Below are 22,672 nucleotides of genomic sequence, written 5' to 3' on the forward strand. Positions count from 1 at the left end.
TGGTGCTAGTAATATAATTTGATTTTTTTTAGTTCTCTCATTTAGCAAATTAGGCAGTTAAGAGGAAGACAGCTAAAAATACTAGTTATGCTCATACAAGGAACAAGGTTGTAATGCCAACATCACAGTTTCTGAAAGCAAAACTTACCTGCTCACCAACCTCCTCTTTGGCACTGGCATCCCCACAGTTGCCATCTACAAGAACCACCTGAGAGCTATCATTGCATAGCAAGTTTTCTGCCACCTGGATATGGGGTTTTGGGAAAGAGATCTGCTCTTTCCTCATCTCTGACGATAGACAGAGTTGATAGGAATAAGGTAAAGTTCCTTCTTCATAGTTTGGTGGAAATATGACCTGCGCCTTAGAAAAAGCATTAGGTTCAAAGCATTGGAATAATTTGGGATTTCCTGATTGTCGAAGTTTCATGACAATGAACAGTATCACTGTCAGGAGGAATAAAAATGAGATCAATGCCAAAGCAAGCACCAAGTAAAACTGGAGGTCAGAATGATGTTCTGTGTCACCGGATTGCCTAGTCATTTCCGGAAGTGCCTCTTGGAAGTTCTCGGCAATCACAAGATTGAGGACCACAGTTGCTGAGAGCGGAGCCTTCCCATTGTCCTTCACCAGGATGACCAGCTTCTGTTTCACAGCATCTTTCTCCAGAAGGGCTCGTGACGTCCTGATCTCTCCTGTGTGGGTCCCAATGGTGAAGAGGGCCGGCTCTGTGGCCTGCAGCACTTGATAGGAGAGCCAGGCATTGTGCCCAGAGTCCGCATCCACAGCCACCACTTTGGTCACTAGGTAGCCTGGCTCTGCCGAGTGAGGAACCATCTCAAACAAGGCAGAGCCCTCAACACCCGGGACAGGATACAGAACGCGAGGGCTGTTATCGTTCTGATCCAAAATGTACACCCACACGGTGGCGTTGTTGCTGAGAGAGGGAGAGCCACCATCTTGGGCCTTCACTTGGATCTGAAACTCCCTGAATTGCTCATAGTCAAAGGAGCGCTGTGCATAGATAGTTCCCGTCTCAGAGTTGATGGAGACGTAAGAGGAGAGAGGCAGCTCCTCCATGTTGCTGTTGAGGATGGAGTAAGTGATACGTGAGTTGCGGTCCAGATCCGGGTCCGAGGCTTTGAGGGCAAAAATGGAGGCACCTGAGGGATTGTTTTCAGGCACAAAGACACTGTAGGTTGATTTTTCAAAGGCAGGGGGGTTGTCATTGATATCTGAAATCTGCAGGGAGATGGTTTTGTTGGAGGAGAGAGGGGGGCTACCTTTGTCGGTGGCTGTGATTGTGATGTTGTATCCTGAGGCTTTTTCTCTGTCCAAAGGACTTTCTGTGAGGATTTTATAGTAGTTCTTTGAAGTTGACACTATTTTAAATGGTACATTACCTTGTAAGTGGCACGTAATTTTTCCATTTTCTCCAGAATCCCTATCCTTTGCGTTGATGAGAGCAATTAGTGTTCCAGAAGCAGAGTCTTCAGGAATTGGACTAGATAAGGAGGCTAGAATGATTTCTGGAGCATTGTCATTCTCATCTATAATCTTTATATCAACATTAGAGTGAGCCACTAATCCTCCTCCATCTCTTGCTTCAACGGTCATAGTGTACTTCTCTGTTTCCTCAAAGTCAACGGCTTCTTTAATTGTAATTATTCCATTTTGTGGATTTAGGTCAAATTTTTGGTAGGCTCTTTCTGGAATATTACTAAATGTATAATGAATTTGGGCATTCACACCTTCATCCCTATCAGAGGCTTTTACTTGCAGTATGGGGGACCCCACAGGGGAATTTTCCCTCAGGCTAACTGTATAAACCTCTTGAGCGAAAACTGGTGGGTTGTCATTGGCATCTGTGACGTTAATCCATATCTGGGCAGTCCCAGTTTTTCTGGGTTCACCCCCATCCAGGGCCGTAAGGATCAACTGAAGGGAGTGATCATTTTCCCTATCCAAAAGTTTCTGCAGCACCAATTCTACATATTTATGGCCATCTTCTCTCTGTCGTATGTCTAGAACGAAATAGTGATTTGGACTTAGCTGGTAATTCTGGAGAGAATTAATCCCAATATCAGGATCTTCAGCTTTCCCAATATGAAATCTTGTACCTGGTAATGTGGATTCAACAATTTCAAGCCTCATGATTTCCTTTAAGAACTGTGGCACATTATCATTAATGTCCTGAATTGCTACAATAATATGGAAAACATTCAAAGGATTTTCAATCACAGCTTCAAAATTAATCAGACAGTGCACACTGTCCCCACATATTTCCTCACGATCTATCCTTTCATTTACATACAGGTTTCCATTTTCAGCATTGATAGTGAAATATGGCTTTTTACCTTCAGAAAGGATATGCAGCTTTCTGCTCTTCAGTTCTCTGGCATTCAGTCCTAGATCCTTGGCAAGATTTCCCACCAAAGACCCCTTTGCCATCTCCTCAGGAATGGAATAGTTAACCTCTTCCAAAACTGCTCCACAGAACAAAGATGAAAATATCAGAAGTGTTATATGCCTTCCTGATGTTTGAAAGCTCTTTCCATGGAGGATTCCTCTCATCTTCATTTTCCTCTTCTCTTTGATGAGCACAGGATTTCAGATTTCCACCAAGACAGGAGATTTTTTTGCCCAGTAAAAAAAGAACTGGATCCTTTGGCTTAATTTGTATATGCTGCAGTGTTTTCTTTTTTCTTTCTCAGCTGAAACGTTCGTTCCAGCGTCTGCTGGTATTCCCGATGTGGAGTTTGGGACAAAGAGATCTCTCTGCAGAAAGCATCAGTGGAACTTCAGCTGCCCATGGATTGCCGTCTTGTCCAACAGTGACACTGTGAGTCTGAAGCAGAGAACTGCAATCTTTTCCCAGTGATTTTTCTCCCCAATACATGTCACACAAGGTCTCTGTTGGTGTTTATATGTGATGACTCAAGGCAGGCTTTTAAACAGAATATGTGAACCTTCTTTACTAGCTTTAATTTTCACCCCAATCTTGATATTTTGTAGGTTAATTTTTTACTCTACGTTGATAGAGATATTTACAATTATTTCCAAGCTTATTAATTTGCAGTGCTGCTGACAAAAATGGAATTACAGGCTGCACAATTAAACAATATCATTTATAGTATGGGACTATTTAGAAATTGAGGAAAATGTATTATTGCCTATAGTTAGGCCTTCACATGAACCTTAGAAACAAGAATGTCTGCTTTTAGAGGTATATATCTTCTTGTGTTTGAGTGTATATCCTAAGGAAGCATCTTGTATTACATTGCTTATCACTGAAATTAGTCCCACATCTCATGCTTAGTTTTGTCATCTCACCTCGTATTAGCGCTCAGAATATTGGTCTATTTGTGTAGACAACCCCTTCAATAGATTTATTTAGCAGCTCTCAACTTTGCCATTGTTCCCCCCACATTCATGTGCTCCAGTAATTCAGTCACGGTAGATAGCTTTCCAATTTCTAGTGTTAATTTAATTTACTATGTGTGCTTCTGACCTTGCACATCTACTTCACAGTCTCACAGGTATGGCTCATCACCCTCTTCTTTACACAGAACAATAACATTATAGGTTTTTTGTAAGCCAATAGTATGTAAGGGATCCTGAGTATGCAGCTTGAAAAACACACACACACACACACACACACACACACACACACGAGTTAACTTCCTCTGCATGGCCTGGCTGGCCTCCACTGGTTTCCACCCACAAAGTGATGTTAGTGCCACTCTGCTGGTGCATAATTGTCCATTGTTAGCAGACCTTTCAGCATGAATCAGATTGGAATAATCACTTTCAGTTTCTGGAGTTCAAATGCTTCATTCATGCAGAAACTATCTACAGGATGAATAGTGATGATAGAGAGAAACAGCACACATCTTATTTCAACAAGTTGGGAGACAACTACAAAATCGCTCAGCTTTTAGGGGTGAAGTAAACTTAGACATAATAGATACAAACAAGTGCTCACTAGATGGTTACAGAAACAAGGATTAATTATAAATTACTAACAGATGACATCCAACTGTCTTACGGACTACACTCTGGATTTGTGTAGGGTGTACTCCTTAGCTTTCTCTTCTCATGAAGATAGCCTGCAAGGCAGCAGAGTTTTGGATCAGAGTTTTCCTTCCGCTAAATGTGTTACCTTCCCAGGTTGAAGAGGAAGTGATCTGCCACTCACTTCCCTCTATGGCATGTGCAGTAACCACCTTCTTGATTGCTGAACCCACTATTGGTTTTCTCTGCTCAATCCACCACAACTTGTCTTCACATACAGAGAAAGTCCCTAACTCATTGAGGGTTTGAGACCCATCAGCTACCCTCACTTGCTTTAGCCAGTCAGTCAAAGTCATATTGCAGGATGTGGCACCTGCCATAGTGCCTGTGTGCATGGTGGGGACCAAAGACAGACAAACTACCTCAGAAGTAGGATGACGTTTCTCCCTTGATGCCCACCCCCCCAGGGTCCAAGTATTGGATCAATATTGAAACTGGTCTTTGCTCTTCAGTGCCCTCCCCCTCAGCTCCACTGAGTGCAAATGAGGACCTTTAGGTATCATCAGCCCTGAGCCAGTAAGTGCTACAGTCAATGAGTCATCAGTACAGATGAGTAATTGCCATCACCAGATTCCCCTAAACTAGTAAGAATGCCATGAAGGTTGGTTTGGGTAACTCTCCTTTCAGGTCTTGGGCTGCCCACTATAGGATCCTTATGTTTTCTAACCCACATAGCATTTGCCAGTTGTGGCACATTTAAAAAGAATGGCTGGGGTCCAAATACAGCCAGTCTTTAATTATTGGCTGCCTAGCAGATGAGAAAGCTCCTGTCATTCATCCTCTCATTCGGCCAATTTAGAACAAGAACAAAATACTACCATTCAGCCCCAACTGGGAACTGATAGATCCTGCCTTGTTTGAAGCTAGAAGGAGAAGGCCAGATACTGCCATGCCAAACAGAGGCCTAGAGATGGTGCCACCATGCCCACGCCAACTGTCCACAGAGGCAGCGTTGAGAACATGCTGCACAATTAACACCTCCGAAAGATTAAAGTAAAAGCATCTTCTGTTGAGTTCAAAGATACACATAAAAAGGTTGCATCCACATTACACATGACCTCCTACATTAAAACAATGGGTTAAGCATTGCATCCAATGCTCAATTAAATACCAACAATTTGATCAGTGAAATTCAATCCTCACTGTTATATGAAACAGGGAAACTCTAGATCTGAACCATGATGTCAAAGTACTTTGTACAATGTTTTTCACAATTGTTCACAGAGGCAGCATTGAGAACATGCACAACAATTTATATCTCCATACGATTAAAGCAAATGCATCTTCTGTGGAGTTCAAAGATGCACAAAAAAAGGTTGCATCCACATTACAGATGAAGTCCTGTATTAAAATAATGGGTTACATGTTGCAGCCAATGTTCAATTAAATGCCAACAATTTAAGGAGAGGAACCCAATTCTTGCTATTGAATGGAACAGGGAAATTCTGTATCTGAACCACCGTGTGTGTGTGTGTGTGTGTGTGTGTGTGTGTATTACAATGATCTTCAATATAAACTATAGGCAACCTATTCAGACTTGTAAATATGAGCACCCTATTACTAGATTAAAATCAATTTATAACATAAATCCAGATTGCTACAGCTCACTACAGGTTAAAAACGATACAGATACACTATATTGGGTGATAATAATAATAGTATAGTAATAGTAATAACTGCAATAGTAATAGCAATAGTAATAGTAATAACTCGGTGAATGTTGTAGTTGTCCATTCTTGAGTCAAATTGATGCCAAAAAACACAAGGTACTTAGATAATCATGTCACAACGTACTTTATGCAAGGTATACATGTGCGTTGTGTGTGTATGTGTGTAACCAACCCCCTGCCCCTGAACAAATCTTGAAAAAAAGAGATTTATAACTAGCCTAGCTTTAGGGAGATTTAAGTAAATCATAAGGCCCCCCCATGCCATTTTTATTGTGACTCATGATGATGTATGAATGCTTATTTTGTTTTTGGTTCTTTGTTAATGTTCTTGATATTGTTTTGTGGACTATGAGAGCTGTAATGCTTTGTGAATTTTATAATATGACTTTTCTTGTGGCTGTGCTGTTTAGCCTATTTTTAAACTTGTTTTGTTAAAAGTGTATTTTAAAAGGTGGTTGTTTTACTTTACTGATGATTTGTTTATTATTTTATATGATTTTTATTGTGCTTGTGATGTTCTACTGTGTTATTATTTATGGTACAATAAGCCGCTTTGTGACTAATGTGAGTGAGTGTCCCATATCTTCCTGCTGAAATCCTGCAACTTTTTATAATACCAATGTTCTGGTTTATTCTTTGTCCCACTTTCATTATACAGTAGTGCCCCCACAAATGGCAATAGTTTAACTAGCAAGTAGTGATATTTTTCATGTAAGTTTATGTAAATCTTATTACCTAGTTTAGATTTTGTTACCTCGCTCTGTGCTAAGGACTAATGCAATGACAGCTGTTCTCTTAAAAATTGCAATAACACTGGGGAGGCAGCGCAAAACAACTAATAAAGAAGAATGATGTGTGGACAATCCAGTATACATTTACTATTAATACACTATTATTGTGTCAAATGTTGAAGAACAAAACAAAGAACAAAAAATTGCAATATCCCCTGAAAGTAGTATGTACTTATAAGCAAAAGTATGTATATCACTGATGATATTTTCTGCCAACAGAAAGAAGTGTATTTCCTTGATTATATAGTAAAAAAAATGACATACTCCAAACCACGTGCCATAAAAGGAGCACAAAAACCTCACTTCTTATCATTTAATATTAAATTTATTTAAGCACTAAAGCTGAAATCGTAAGCCATCTTCCCTGGAAGTAAGCCTCGTTGAATTCAATACAACTACTGGGTAGATATCCTTGGGATTGAACTGTCAATATAAAACAAAACAGAAAATGGAATACCCCAACTGACTACGAAATGGCTAATTGCACCAGGTGGTTTAGTCTCATCTACTTAGACTAGATAGGAAAGATGATGACTCATGAGGGCATTTATATTGCAAGCTGCCATGTGATCTTTGGATGAAAGGTAGAATAGAATGCTAATAACTAATTAAAATGAACATAAAAAACAAAATAAAGACCCACCTATTAATTTCTATATGAAAAACTAACTAAAGACTAAAAAAGGCAGGTACACTTGCAGTATAAAAGGTTGTATTGCAATGTCACTAAAGCTAAAGAACTACAGAGTGTACCATACATGTAACTGCAGAGAACAAATCTTACCTCTTCACCATTAGCCATTTCAGAATGAAAATTGTTTCCACTGTTGCCTGTAAAAGGCACATCAGGTTTCTCACTGCTAAGAATATTGTCTATCATCTGAACATTGGGTGTTAGGAAGGCAAACTCATTCTTCCTGGTCTCAGAAGACAGACACAGCTGGTAGGAATAGGGCAAAGTCCCATCTTCAAAGTTGGGTGGGAAGATGGCACCATTCTTGGAATGGGGAACAGGACCAAAGCACTGTAGGAACCTGGGATGCCCTGACTGACGGAGCTTCATTGTAACGGCCAGAATCACAGTCAAGAGGAACAAGAAGGAGATCACAGCTAAGGCCAGCACCAAGTAGAACTGCAGGTCAGACTGATACTCTGAGCTGCTGGGTTGGCTCTTCATTTCCGGAAGGGCCTCCTGAAAGTTCTCAGCAAACACCAGGTTCAGAGTCATGGTGGCTGAGAGAGACGGCTGCCCGTTATCCTTCACCATAATGACCAGTCTCTGTTTCACAGCGTCTCTCTCCACAAAGGCCCTGGAGGTCCTGATCTCTCCAGTATGAGAACCAACCGTGAAGAGTGCCGGCTCAGTGGCCTGAGTGAGGTGGTAGGAGAGCCAGGCGTTGTGTCCAGAATCTGCATCCACGGCCACCACCTTGGTGACAAGATAATCTGCTTCGGCCGAACGAGGCACCATCTCAAACAAGGCTGAGCCCTTGGCTTCTTGTGAGGGGGACAGGATACGAGGGCTGTTATCATTCCTGTCAAGAACAAACACCCTGACGCTCACATTGCTGCTGAGAGGGGGAGAACCCCCATCTTGGGCCTTCACTTGCAGATGGAACTCTCTGAATTGTTCATAGTCAAAGGATCTCTGGGCATAGATGGTGCCGGTCTCTGAATTAATGGAGATATAGGAGGATATGGGAAGCTCCTCGATGTTGCTGTTGAGGATGGAGTATGTAATCCGTGAGTTCTGGTCCATATCGGGATCAGAGGCTTTGATGGTGAAAATGGAGGCACCTGAAGGATTGTTTTCTGGCACGTAGATGTTGTAGGATGGTTTCTGAAAAGTAGGGGCATTATCATTGATATCTGAGATCTGTAGTGAAATTGTTTTGTGTGTGGAAAGAGGTGGAGTTCCTTTATCAGTGGCTGTGATTGTAATATTGTATGCAGGAGCTATTTCTCTGTCCAAAGGACTGTCTGTCTGGAGCTTGAAGTAATTGTTTGATGAGGGAAGAACTTTGAAGGGTAAATCATCCTGTAAATAGCAAGTAACCTTCCCATTATCTCCACTATCTCTGTCATTCACATTGATCAGAGCAATAACTGTCCCTGGCAGAGAATCTTCAGGAACAGGACTGAACATGGAGGCTAATGTCACATCCGGGGCATTATCATTCTCATCATGAACCCTTAGCTCAATGTTAGAATGTGTCATCAATCCACCTCCATCTTTTGCAGCAACTGTCATTGTATATTCATCGTTGTCCTCAAAATCCAGTTGCTCCAAGAGGGTGATTGAGCCACTGATGGGATCCAGCTTGAATTTCCGTTCGGCAGTTGCTGGTATGTTACTAAAATGATACCTGATTTGGGCATATAAATCTTCATCCTTATCAGAGGCTGCAACCTGGAGAACAAGTGACCCAACAGGAACATTTTCAGATAAGCTGACCTTGTACACCTCTTGAGTGAAAACAGGTGGGTTGTCATTGGCATCTGTGACATTAATCTGTATCTGGGCCGTCCCAGTTTTCCTAGGCTCACCCCCATCCATAGCGGTAAGAACCAAGTGAAGGGTCTGTTCACTTTCTCGATCAAGAGGGTTCTGTAGCACCAGTTCTGCATATTTATTTCCATCTTTTCTCTCTCTCACTTCCAAATTGAAGTACTGGTTGGAGCTCAGCTGGTAATCCTGGAGTGAGTTCATCCCAATGTCAGGATCTTCCGCTTTCCCAAGGAGAAATCGAGTGCCTGGCAAGGTTAGTTCGCCTGTCTCCAGGTTGATGTTGCCATTGAGGAATTGTGGTGCATTATCATTAACATCCCGGATTTCCACTAGTACATGGAAAATATTCAAAGGGTTTTCCACCACAACTTCAAAATTAACAAAGCAATTTGGATTTTTGCCACATATCCCCTCCCTATCAATCCTGTCATTTACATAGAGGTTTCCATTCTCTGCATTGATACTGAAATGCTGCATTTTAGCCACAGACACAGTGTGCAGATTGCGATGTTTTAGTTCTTTGGTGCTCAGTCCCAGGTCCTTGGCAAGGTTCCCCACAACGGAACCCTTTGCCATCTCCTCAGGGGTAGAATAATGAATCTGCTCTGATGCAGCCCAACAGGTAAAAGACAATAGAGAGAGAAGCAGTACTTGCCTTGTGAGTGCCCTGCCATTCCCTGGGTGCCTTCTCTCCATCTGGCTGGTTCTCTCAAAAACAGGCTGCTTCCTTTTCTCAGTTTCCTATGCTCAAGCTCTCACAGTGATGAAGGAAACAACATGAGGTATCACTGAGGAAGAATAAACTGCCCTTGTTCTTATATGTGTGCAAAGCAAAAGAGATTTTTCCTTCTCTGCAAGAGTTCCGTCATTGTGTGCTTCAGTTGGCCTGATCTGAATAACAGTGATGGGAGTTACTGCAGTCTAGGAAGCATCAATGAATGTCTATCCTCTCTCTGGCTCTCATACTGGCCAACACTGACACTTAGAGGACCACTCGAGGAACTGCATTTTGTTCTATGAAAATAGACAGAGGTGAATAAATGCAGATGTTTCTACAGCACATACTGTACCTTCCTTTCTGCTCACTGAGTGGAGCATTTGAGAAAGCTTTTCCTTGGTGTTCTTTCTTAGTGTACAGCTACCCTCATTTATGTTCGTGGCTTTTCAGTACTGTGAAAATTGGGGTTGTATCTAATACTGCAATTACATGAAGGTTATGCACATCTTCATTTTTTATTGGAAGTATGGAAACATTATTATTAATATGTAAATATCCAGTTATATAGTAAAACGAGAGCTGTAAGTCTCCTGTATTTTTTTCTTAAATAGAATTAATATAAACACCCTACTGAAATTACTCTCTTTTTTATCTCTCCTAAGTTGTTGGATGTCTGTTCATCAACATTTATGGAACATAGTACAAGTTCTTCTCAGTGTTGGGTAGGAATTCCAAGAGTAACTTACTATTCCAAGAGTTCTCTCTCTGTTTTTTGAGGATAAGATAAGATGCAACACTTGCAGCTCCTGTCTGGACAGCACTACGTAATAAAAGTGTGTTCGCTGGTATTGGTTCTACATCAGACTCTGCCACCTGCCTCCTACCTGCTGGTGCCATACAAATGTCTTTGTGCTTAGCAGTTGCTCCCCTGTGATCAAAGCAGGAACACAGCACAAGTGCAGGACCAATGGCTGTAGCTGCTCTACCAGCAGTAAAAAAAGGTAAAGGACCCCCGGATAGTTAAGTTCCGTCAAAGGCGGCTATGGGGTACCGGCGCTCATCTCTCTTTCAGGCCGAGGGAGCCGGCATTTGTCCACAGACAGCTTTCCAGGTCATGTGGCCAGCATGACTAAACAGCTTTTGGCACAACGGAACACCTTGACGGAAGCTAGGCATGATCCAACAGGATAAAATGTTTGTTGGCACTTTACATGTGAGCTCATATCATGATAATAGCATCATGAAGTTTGGGAACTGAGAACAGTGGAGAGACAAGAGGTGTTCGAAGAAATCAATTGTGTCTAATTGAAAGAGTATATGATACAGGTCTTATTAGAAAATAACTAAAGTAATTTACTTTCAGTTTGTACGCATTAAAGGTAATAGCTCCTCTTATTGCTCCATAGAACAGCCTACAAGACCATAAACCCAATCTGGAGATGTGTATCCTCTTCAAATATTTTTGCCTGGCATATATCCCCTGGAAACTGGAACCCCACCGCACAGAACTGACATTTCCAAGTGATCACAACCAGAGTGCTGCCTAATTTTCAACATGCTTCTAGTTTTTCATGTGCTAGTCTATCACACAGAAACATTGCACACAACTCTATTTCATAAAAACATAAGAAGAGCCCTGCTGGATCAGGCCAGAGCTCTATTGAGTCCAGCATCCTTCCTCCCACTGTGGCCAACCAGATGCCCCTCAAAAGCTCTGCCCTTGGTCCACATTCAGAGGTGTCTGATACTAGACATAATATAGCCAATGTGACAATGATTTTTTCTAATCCCCCTTTAAAACCACCCAAGTAGGTGACCATCGTTGCACCTTGTGATAGTGATTTCCATTGTTTGTTTGTTTAAATAAGTAAATTATTTAGAAATGGTTTATATAAAAACAAAATGGCTAGGCATACAATTATCATTAAATTCCTATTATGAAATCAAATAAAGCATATAGCCTTCATAAAGATCTGAATAAAGTATGTGGGTCTGCGTTATCTTGAACTTCATTGCACCAATAAATTATGAAAAAACACACAGAAAGTTATCAGACTGCCTCCCCTCCCTGACTCTTAGTTGTACCATTGATAAAATATTCCATGCTGTAGTAATCCATTCCCCTAAAGTTGGTGTTCTTAGCCCCTGCTAAGACAAATAGTTGCTCTGGCCACAGACAGTAACTGTTGGAGTAATTATCTGTCTTCTGTTTTACTAAATCCTTAAAATAACTAGAGAAATCAATGAGAGGATCCATTGGCAAATTGCATCCTGTCATTATTTCATTTTCTCTTATTATATCCACCCACAAATTCTTAATTTAGGGACATGCCTCCCAAACCTGTTGCATCCTAGCATTGGTTGAATTGTACTTCCAACGTAATTATTTGCTGTTCTATAAATTTGACCAAACTGTGGGAGGCAGTGGAAGACAGGAGTGCCTGGCGTGCTCTGTCCATGGGGTCACGACGAGTCAGACACAGCTAAACAACTAAACAACAACAACTAAAATGTGACGAAGCCACAGCAGTGTCATATACCATCAAAAGATAAACTTATACAAGTGTTTCTTAAGATTCACACTAATTGTTTGCTGCCATATCCATTTACACTGTTTACACTGATCTGATGTCCCAGACTTCTCTGGCAATTACTTTGTTGCATTTAATTGTCAACAAGGAATTCCATAGTTTAACTATGCATTGTATAAAGAAGTACTTCCTTTTATCTGTTCTGTATTGCCCAATGTTCAGCTTCATCCAGGCTCCAGTAATATGAGAGAGGGGGATCTATCTATTCATTTTCTCAACCTCATTCATAATTCTATACAGCTGTTTCACTTCCCTTCTTGTATTTTATCTAAACTAAGTATCCCTACAGAAGTTGTTGCACCCATGGATCATTTGGGATGCCTTTTTCTGTGCTTGCTGTTATTTCACACAACTTCTTTTTATGAATCCTCCAGAGAAGCCCCACATAGTCCAAAATTATACTACAAATATATAGGAAGCATTCCATGTTTTATGCATTCTTCAGTTAAGCTGATCATAACAGGACAAATAAACTGTGCTTTGTGTGAGTGAAAAAGTACAAATCCTTATTTTTAATTGATGAGGGATGTATAAATAACTATATATTTATGGTGACATGCTAATACCCCACAGGAAGATTGAACACTCAAGCTGTATGCATGCCTACATTTCCTTTAATTTCTGAGATGAAGACTCACTCTGTCATTATTGTATGCCTCAGAATTTATGCCGCGTCTACCATTGCAATTTAAAAACTACTTGTAGGAAAAGTTCTTCACAATCAGAACAACTGATGCTAATACTGTGATTTGATTTTGCTGACACCCTTATATAGTAAAACAAAAAATATATATGAGTTTTATTCCTATAAGGTAAGGCCATTTCTGAAAGCAAAACTTACCTGCTCACCAACCTCCTCTTTGGCATTGGCATCCCCACAGTTGCCATCCACAAGAACCACCTGAGAGCTATCATTGCATAGCAAATTTTCTGCCACCTGGATATGGGGTTTTGGGAAAGAGATCTGCTCTTTCCTCATCTCTGATGATAGACAGAGTTGGTAGGAATAAGGTAAAGTTCCTTCTTCATAGTTTGGTGGAAATATGACCTGCGCCTTAGAAAAAGCACTAGGTTCAAAGCACTGGAATAATTTGGGATTTCCTGATTGTCGAAGTTTCATGACAATGACCAGTATCACCGTCAGGAGGAATAAAAATGAGATCAATGCCAAAGCCAGCACCAAGTAAAACTGGAGATCAGAATGATGTTCTGTGTCACTGGATTGCTTAGTCATTTCCGGAAGTGCCTCTTGGAAGTTCTCGGCAATCACAAGGTTGAGGACCACAGTAGCTGAGAGTGGAGCCTTCCCATTGTCCTTCACCAAGATGACCAGCTTCTGTTTCACAGCATCTTTCTCCAGAAGGGCTCGTGACGTCCTGATCTCTCCTGTGTGGGTCCCAATGGTGAAGAGGGCCGGCTCTGTGGCCTGCAGCACTTGGTAGGAGAGCCAGGCATTGTGCCCAGAGTCCGCGTCCACAGCCACCACTTTGGTCACTAGGTAGCCTGGCTCTGCCGAGTGAGGAACCATCTCAAACAAGGCAGAGCCCTCAACACCCGGGACAGGATACAGAACGCGAGGGCTGTTATCGTTCTGATCCAAAATGTACACCCACACGGTGGCGTTGTTGCTGAGAGAGGGAGAGCCGCCATCTTGGGCCTTCACTTGGATCTGAAACTCCCGGAATTGCTCATAGTCAAAGGAGCGCTGTGCATAGATAGTTCCCGTCTCAGAGTTGATGGAGACGTAAGAGGAGAGAGGCAGCTCCTCCATGTTGCTGTTGAGGATGGAGTAAGTGATACGTGAGTTGCGGTCCAGATCCGGATCCGAGGCTTTGATGGAGAAAATGGAGGCACCTGAGGGATTGTTTTCTGGCACAAAGACACTGTGGGTTGATTTTTCAAAGGCAGGGGGGTTGTCATTGATATCTGAAATCTGCAGGGAGATGGTTTTGTTGGAGGAGAGAGGGGGGCTACCTTTGTCAGTGGCCGTGATTGTGATGTTGTATCCTGAGGCTTTTTCTCTGTCCAATGGACTGTCTGTGTGGATTTTATAGTTGTTCTTAGATATAGATGCTATTTTAAATGGTACATTACTTTGTAGATGGCATGTAATTTTTCCATTTTCTCCAGAATCTCTATCCTTTACATTGATGAGAGCAATTATTGTTCCAGAAACAGAGTTTTCTGATACTGGGGTGGATAAGGAGGCCACGATGATCTCTGGAGCATTGTCATTCTCATCTATAATCTTTATATCAACATTACAGTGAGCCACTAATCCTCCTCCATCTCTTGCTTCAACTGTCATAGTGTATTTTTCTGTTTCCTCAAAGTCAAGGGTCTCCTTAATTGTAATTGTTCCACTTTGTGGATCTAGTCTAAATTTCTCATAGACTTTTTTTGGGACTTTACTGAATGTGTAACTGATCTGACTATTTGAACCTTCATCCTTATCAGAGGCTTTTACTTGGAGTATGGGGGACCCCACAGGAGAATTTTCCCTCAGACTAACTGTATAAACTTCTTGAGTGAAGACTGGTGGGTTGTCATTGGCATCTGTGACATTAATCCATATCTGGGCAGTCCCAGTTTTTCTGGGTTCACCCCCATCCAGGGCCATAAGGATCAACTGAAGCGAGTGCTCACTCTCCCGATCCAAAGGTTTCTGCAGCACCAATTCTGCATATTTATGGCCATCCAGACTATGCTTAATTTCTAATATAAAGAACTGATTTAGGCTTAACTGATAATTCTGGAGAGTATTAATCCCAATATCAGGATCTTCAGCTTTCCCAAGGAGAAATCTGGCACCCGGCAATGTGGATTCAATTATTTCAAGTTTAATATTGGCTTCTAAGAATTGTGGGGCATTATCATTAATGTCTTGGATTGCTAGACTAACATGGAAAACGTTCAATGGATTTTCGACCACAGCTTCAAAATCAATAAGGCAGTGTGTGCTCTCTCTACACATCCCCTCACGATCTATCCTCTCATTCACATGCAGGTTTCCATTTTCAGCATTGATAGTGAAATATGGCTTTTTACCTTCAGAAAGGATATGCAGGTTTCTATTCTTCAGGTCTCTGGCATTTAGTCCCAGATCCTTGGCAAGATTTCCCACCAAAGAACCCTTTGCCATCTCCTCAGGGATGGAATAGTGAACCTCTTCCAAAACTGCTCCACAAAACAAAGATGATAATATCAGAAGTGTTATATACCTTCCTGGTGTTTGAAAGCTCTTTCCAGGCAGGATTCCTCTCATCTTCATTTTCCTCTTCTCTTTGATGAGCACAGGATTTCAGATTTCCACCAAGACAGGAGATTTTTTTTTGCACAGTAAAAAAAAGAACTGGATCCTTTGGCTTTGTATGTGCTGCAGTGTTTTCTGTTTTCCAGCTGAAACGTTTGTTCCAGCGTCTGCTGGTATTCCCGATGTGCAGTTTGGGACAAAGAGATCTCTCTGCAGAAAGCATCAGTGGAACTTCAGCTGCCCTTGGATTGCCGCCTTGTCCAACAGTGACACTGTGAGTCTGAAACCGAGAACTGCAATCTTTTCCCAATGATTTTTCTTCCCTAATTCATGACATAGTAGTATTTTTATGTAATGACTCAGACCATATTCTCATACAGGTTATTTGAATATGCCTGTTGGAAAGTGTTATCTGTTCACCATTACAGTAGGTTAAAAGAAATCAGCTTCAAATTAATATTTACAGCAAAGAAAAAGCGGTAAAGAATTTATAGCCCTATTTCCAATATTTCTTTAGGAAAAATCAGAATAGCAGACAGCAGTATGAGAATGATATTGTTATTTATAATAAAAGACTTTTAAACAAATTAGAAAAATATTGTATTAGGTATTTACAGGCATCTTAGACTGTGTGTGGAAAGCCTAAAGCCGTGTCTGAAAAGTGTGTTTACCTTTACATAATTTCACTGAAAATAGTGCCACATCTCAAGTCCTATTTTGTCACCTTATGTCCACACAATTTCTGGTCTGTTTGTGTAGCTTTCTCCTTCAACAGTTGTACTGTGTCAGTATTTACCTTTGCCATTTTCCCCACCTGCCCATTTGTCCAGTTACGATAGACACTTTGCTGATTTCATTTAGTTTGTGGTGTGTGCTTTTGACCTTACACAACACCCCAGCTACTTCACAATATCACAGATATGGGTCATCCCCTCTACATATGCAAACAATATGGAGACCCCTATTTTGCCGGTGGGGAGTGGGGGGTGGGACAGGACAACCAGAAAGCTACTCAGAAATCACTACGGTCCTTTCAGTATTTTAGGAAGCTACATATCGTCTCCAGCTGTTAATGCAACTTCATTTAATCAAGGAACAAAACTGCATAAATAAGCCCTGGGTGTTATATGCTGAACCTCAAATGTTCTGAGCTTTCCCCTCCATTTTTAAACTTCTTTTTCTATGTTTCCTGAGCACACTGCAATTGTCAGTCATGGTCCTGTGCCCTAATTCCTTCCAGCAGCTAGCACCAACCCTGGCAAGAACACTCCTCCATCCTCACATCTGCCCTACTGGCCATGAGCCCAGCAGGGAGTTGGAGCGGGTGGTTCATTGCAGGCTTAAGTAACTCAAGAACCTGCTAATATATCCCACAATGCTATGATCAGAAATACAGTTATCCATCTATTCATGCGTTCATGCCATGTAAGTATCATAGCTAACATGTTGGTAGAGGAGTTCAAGAATTCAACATGCTTCGTGTATATTGAGCTGGTCTCATGTAAAGAACAAAACTGTGAACCAGGAATTCCGTGGTATGAATTTTGCCTCTGACAGGAACTCACTTATATAAGAATTATAAGATAATGTGTCAAATCCAGACTTAAATAAATTTGACTTAAATAAATTTGACTTAAATTAGTCTTGCTTGACTAACTTGGTCCAAGGATAACTAATTCTGAATCTGACCCATTATATGCAATGCCCTTTGAAACTTATAAATATCATTTACACAGTATCATTATTATTGTCTAAATCATGAGGCAGAAATACATAACGCAGGCAGTGCAATCTGGCCAGTAGCATTATTGAAAAAACTGACATGGAAATTGAAGACAGCAAGAGGCCAGGGGAAATATGATAACTTTTATGCAGTCTTGGATGATTTTATAGATTATACAAACAATGAGACATGTGGCAGAACGGTGCCTTGGCCTACAGCACAGTTTGGTGTGCATGAAGCACATATTTTATTTTATTCTTCCTGCTTCCTTCTTGCCTTTGTATAATCCCTGCAGACCAACACTGCTGCTGATACAATATATATTTGTAGTTGTGATCAACAGTCAAAGAGATGGAGGTCATTACGTACCATTTTGTTTTTGTTAAGATTGAAATGATTTTAGAATATACACTTTAGCAAAGCTCTGTGGAGTATTTGAAGATAACTCTCTGACTGTATGTAATTCTTTTATTTTTGTTTTAAATAAAATTTAAAAATAAATAAATGCACAATTCATGTCTTTAACAAAATATCCCACATTATCTGTCCACCTGTCCGCCTTTCAGACAGTTGTTTAGAAAGAGCTTTAATGCAATGTGGTTTCACTTAAAGGAATATGGGGGCTGGAAATATCCACAATCTACTCTAGAAGGCCAGTCAGTCAGTCAGTCAGCCAGCCAATCAGTCTTGACTTGACTTTTTTTTTACATCACACATGCAGAAACACACATGCCTTTATTGAACCCCACCTTACAGAAAACAAAACACGACTGATTTGTTTTCCCACCCACAAATTCCAGTCTGCAGAGATATGGTGAATGGACTTGACCATGGACCACAATCTCATTTATTTACAAGTCTGATCTGATTTCTACCAAGTTGAAGGCCTTCCTTGCAGGTCACATTTAATTGGTGACCCCACTCTGGACTTAAGATTGGGATCAGTACTGAAACTGGTATTTGCTCTTCACTCAATTTTGTGTAGAGGAGGACATTCAAACACCAGGAGCTGGTAAATCTTAGGTATGAGATAATTAGTTCTCCTTTCCAGATCCACCCAAGTTAGTAAGGACGCTATGAGGCTAAGCATCCTTTTATGCCATGTTGCGCCCACTCTAGGTTTCTTAGGTTTCTAATCTACATAGAACATGTGCATTGTGGACTATTTAAATGGAATACCGGTATCTAGATGTAGCTAGACTTTAATTTTCCACACTCTGAATTTTAATACTGAATTCCAGTATTAAAATTAGAAAAATGTGTGGACTAAACTAATGTAGATGTCATTAGTTTGATAAGGCAATTCAATCTGATGTTTCTGGAACTTTCCTCTTCATTGAATGAAACAGGGAAGCTCTAGATCTGAACTATGTATAAATACTTTATACAATGATGTTTAATGTGAATTGTAGGCAGCAATTCATTGTATAATTTCTAAGTGAAACTATATTAACAGCATAATTCACACGCATAACCTAGATTCAAACAATCTACTGAAGTTCATGGTAGCTGCAGTTCATTAAACTGAAAACTCACACAGTATAAATGAACAAATTTATAATTAATTTGATTTTATGGAGAAGGAAGTAAAGCATAATTTACAGACACCTCTCAAAAGTATATGTCTTTAAAATTTATAGCTTAAAAAAATTGCTAGTAATACTAATAACAGTGATAGTATTTTCTGCTATATAGCAAGGTGCCCTCCTTTGATTCTACAGCCAAAATTGCTGCCCCCCCAAGCCAAGTAATGTGAAAAACAAAGTTCTTTTCCTCTCTTTATCTAATTTAATGAAAGTAGTAGAAGGTCAACTCCTCAAAATACTAGTTGTTCAAATGACAGCAAGATAAGTTCTACCAGATGGTTTCAAGGGCATGGCTCGAAGCTGCAATGTGTAGCTTCCCTATGGAGCGAAAAGGAGCATCCTGATTCATGAAAGCCAAATGATGTAAGAGCCAAACTATTCATTTATATGGTGAAAAACAAAAAGGCAGTCACATTAGCTGGATAAAAAGCACTGTGACAATGTCACTAATGGCAAAGAATGATGGATAATGGCATTTAATTTCAGAAAACAAACCTTACCTGTTCTCCATTATCTACTGCAGAATCAAAATTGTTCCCTACATTGCCTGTAAAAGGCACAGCAGGTTTCTCACTGCTAAGAATATTCTCTGCAATCTGTATATTTGGTGTCAGGAAGGTAAACTCGTTCTTCCTGGACTCAGAAGACAGACACAGCTGGTAGGAATAGGGCAAAGTCCCATCTTCAAAGTTGGGTGGAAAGATGGCACCATTCTTGGAATGGGGAACAGGACCAAAGCACTGTAGGAACCTGGGATGCCCTGATTGACGGAGCTTCATTGTAACGGCCAGAATGACAGTCAAGAGGAACAAGAAGGAGATCACAGCTAAGGCCAGCACCAAGTAGAACTGCAGGTCAGACTGATACTCCGAGCTGCTGGGTTGGCTCTTCATTTCCGGAAGGGCCTCCTGAAAGTTCTCAGCAAACACCAGGTTAAGAGTCATGGTGGCCGAGAGAGATGGCTGCCCGTTATCCTTCACCATAATGACCAGTCTCTGTTTCACAGCGTCTCTCTCCACAAAGGCCCTGGCTGTCCTGATCTCTCCAGTATGAGAACCAACCGTGAAGAGTGCCGGCTCAGTGGCCTGAGTCAGGTGGTAGGAGAGCCAGGCGTTGTGTCCAGAATCTGCATCCACGGCCACCACCTTGGTGACAAGATAATCTGCCTCGGCCGAACGAGGCACCATCTCAAACAAGGCTGAGCCCTTGGCTTCTTGGGAGGGGGACAGGATACGAGGGCTGTTATCATTCCTGTCAAGAACAAACACCCTGACGGTCACATTGCTGCTGAGAGGGGGAGAACCCCCATCTTGGGCCTTCACTTGCACCCGAAACTCTCTGAATTGTTCATAGTCAAAGGATCTCTGGGCATAGATGATGCCAGTCTCAGAATTAATGGAGATATAGGAGGAGATGGGAAGCTCCTCAATGTTGCTGTTGAGGATGGAGTATGTAATCCGTGAGTTCTGGTCCATATCAGGATCAGAGGCTTTGATGGTGAAAATGGAGGCACCTGAAGGATTGTTTTCTGGCACATAGATGCTGTAGGTTGATCTCTGAAATGTAGGGGCATTATCATTGATATCTGAGATCTGTAGTGAGATTGTTTTGTGTGTGGAAAGAGGTGGAGTTCCTCTGTCAGTGGCTGTGATTGTAATATTATATGCAGGAGCTATTTCTCTGTCCAAAGGACTGTCGGTCTGGAGCTTGAAGTAATTGTTAGATGAGGGAAGAATTTTGAAGGGCAAATCATCGTTTAAGTAGCAAGTAACCTTCCCATTATCTCCACTATCTCTGTCATTCACATTGATCAGTGCAATGATTGTTCCTGACAGAGAATTTTCAGGAACTGGGCTGAACATGGAGGCTAATGTCACTTCTGGGGCATTATCATTCTCATCATGAACCCTTATCTCAATATTAGAATGTGTCACCAATCCACCTCCATCTTTTGCAGCAACTGTCATACTATATTCATCATTGTCCTCAAAATCCAGTTGCTCCAGAAGAGTGATTCTACCACTGATGGGATCCAGCCTGAATTTCTGTTCAGCCGTTGCCGGTATGTTGCTAAAATGATACCTGATTTGGGCATTTGTACCTTCATCCTTATCAGAGGCTGCAACCTGGAGAACAAGTGACCCAACAGGAACATTTTCAGATAAACTGACCTTGTATACCTCTTGACTGAAAACAGGTGGGTTGTCATTGGCATCTGTGACATTAATCTGTATCTGGGCTGTCCCAGTTTTCCTAGGCTCACCCCCATCCATAGCGGTAAGAACCAAGTGAAGGGTCTGTTCACTTTCTCGATCAAGAGGTTTCTGTAGCACCAGTTCTGCATATTTATGTCCATCCTTTCTCTCTCTAATTTCCAAAACAAAGTACTGATTGGAGCTCAGCTGGTAATCCTGGAGAGAGTTCACCCCAATGTCAGGATCTTCTGCTTTCCCAAGGAGAAATCGAGTGCCTGGCAAAGTTTGCTCACCTGTCTCCAGGTTGATGTTGCCATTGAGGAATTGTGGTGCATTATCATTAACATCCTGTATTTCCACTAGCACATGAAAAATATTCAAAGGGTTTTCCACCACAACTTCAAAATTAACAAAGCAATTTGGATTTTTGCCACATATCCCCTCCCTATCAATCCTGTCATTTACATAGAGGTTTCCATTCTCTGCATTGATACTGAAATGCTGCATTTTAGCCACAGACACAGTGTGCAGATTGCGATGTTTTAGTTCTTTGGTGCTCAGTCCCAGGTCCTTGGCGAGGTTCCCCACAACGGAACCCTTTGCCATCTCCTCAGGGGTTGAATAATGAATCTGCTCTGATGCAGCCCAACAGGTAAAAGACAATAGAGAGAGAAGCAGTACTTGCCTTGTGAGTGCCCTGCCATTCCCTGGGTGCCTTCTCTCCATCTGGCTGGTTCTCTCAAAAACAGGCTGCTTCCTTTTCTCAGTTTCCTATGCTCAAGCTCTCACAGTGATGAAGGAAACAACATGAGGTATCACTGAGGAAGAATAAACTGCCTTTTTCTTATATTTGTGCAAAGCAAAAGAGATTTTTCCTTCTCTGCAAGAGTTCCCTGTCTCTGTGCTCTTCAGTAGGCCTGATCTGAATAACAGTGATGGGAGTTACTGCAGTCTAGGAAGCATCAATAGATGTCTATCCTCTCTCTGGCTCTCATACTGGCCAACACTGACACTTAGAGGACCACTCGAGGAACTGCATTTTGTTCTATGAAAATAGACAGGGGTGAATAAATGCAGATGTTTCTCCAGCACATACTGTACCTTCCTTTCTGCTCACTGAGTGGAGCATTTGAGAAAGCTTTTCCTTGGTGTTCTTTCTTAGTGTACAGCTACCCTCATTTATGTTCGTGGCTTTTCAGTACTGTGAAAATTGGGGTTGTATCTAATACTGCAATTACATGAAGGTTATACACATCTTCATTTTTTTTTTGGAAACATGGAAACATTATTATTAATATATAAATATCCAGTTACATAGTAAAACTTTATCTTAAAATTAATGTATTACGATAATAGTTATGCTATAGTAGCACAAGAGCTGTAAGTCAACTGTATTTTTGTTGTTGTTGCTTAAATAGAATATAAACACCCTATTGAAATTATTCTATTTTTTTATCTCTCCTAAGTTGTTGGATGTCTGTTCATCAACATTTATGGAGCAGAGTACAAGTTCTTCTCAGTGTTGGGTTGGAATTCCAAGAGTAACTTACTATTTCAAGAGTTC

At 41.1% G+C, this 22,672-nt stretch overlaps 2 protein-coding genes across 2 annotated transcripts in view; both read right to left on the reverse strand.

Annotated features, from left to right (window-relative positions):
• The window catches only part of LOC308481843 (uncharacterized protein), a 228,289-nt gene that overhangs the window by 100,502 nt on the left and 105,115 nt on the right, over positions 1-22,672 (reverse strand). The window lies entirely within an intron of this gene.
• Positions 13,157-22,372, reverse strand: LOC308481806 (uncharacterized protein; the record flags this gene model as incomplete). Its single annotated transcript, XM_081014514.1, has 2 exons — positions 19,414-22,372; positions 13,157-15,652 (listed from the first exon to the last, which is right to left on the reverse strand). Exons 1-2 carry the CDS (start codon positions 21,832-21,834, stop codon positions 13,157-13,159), a joined length of 4,917 nt encoding a protein of 1,638 aa, XP_080870640.1. The 5' UTR covers positions 21,835-22,372.

Source organism: Podarcis pityusensis, assembly GCF_964106645.2.
Source record: "Podarcis pityusensis genome assembly, chromosome: 7".
In the NCBI taxonomy this organism is placed as follows: domain Eukaryota; kingdom Metazoa; phylum Chordata; class Lepidosauria; order Squamata; family Lacertidae; genus Podarcis; species Podarcis pityusensis.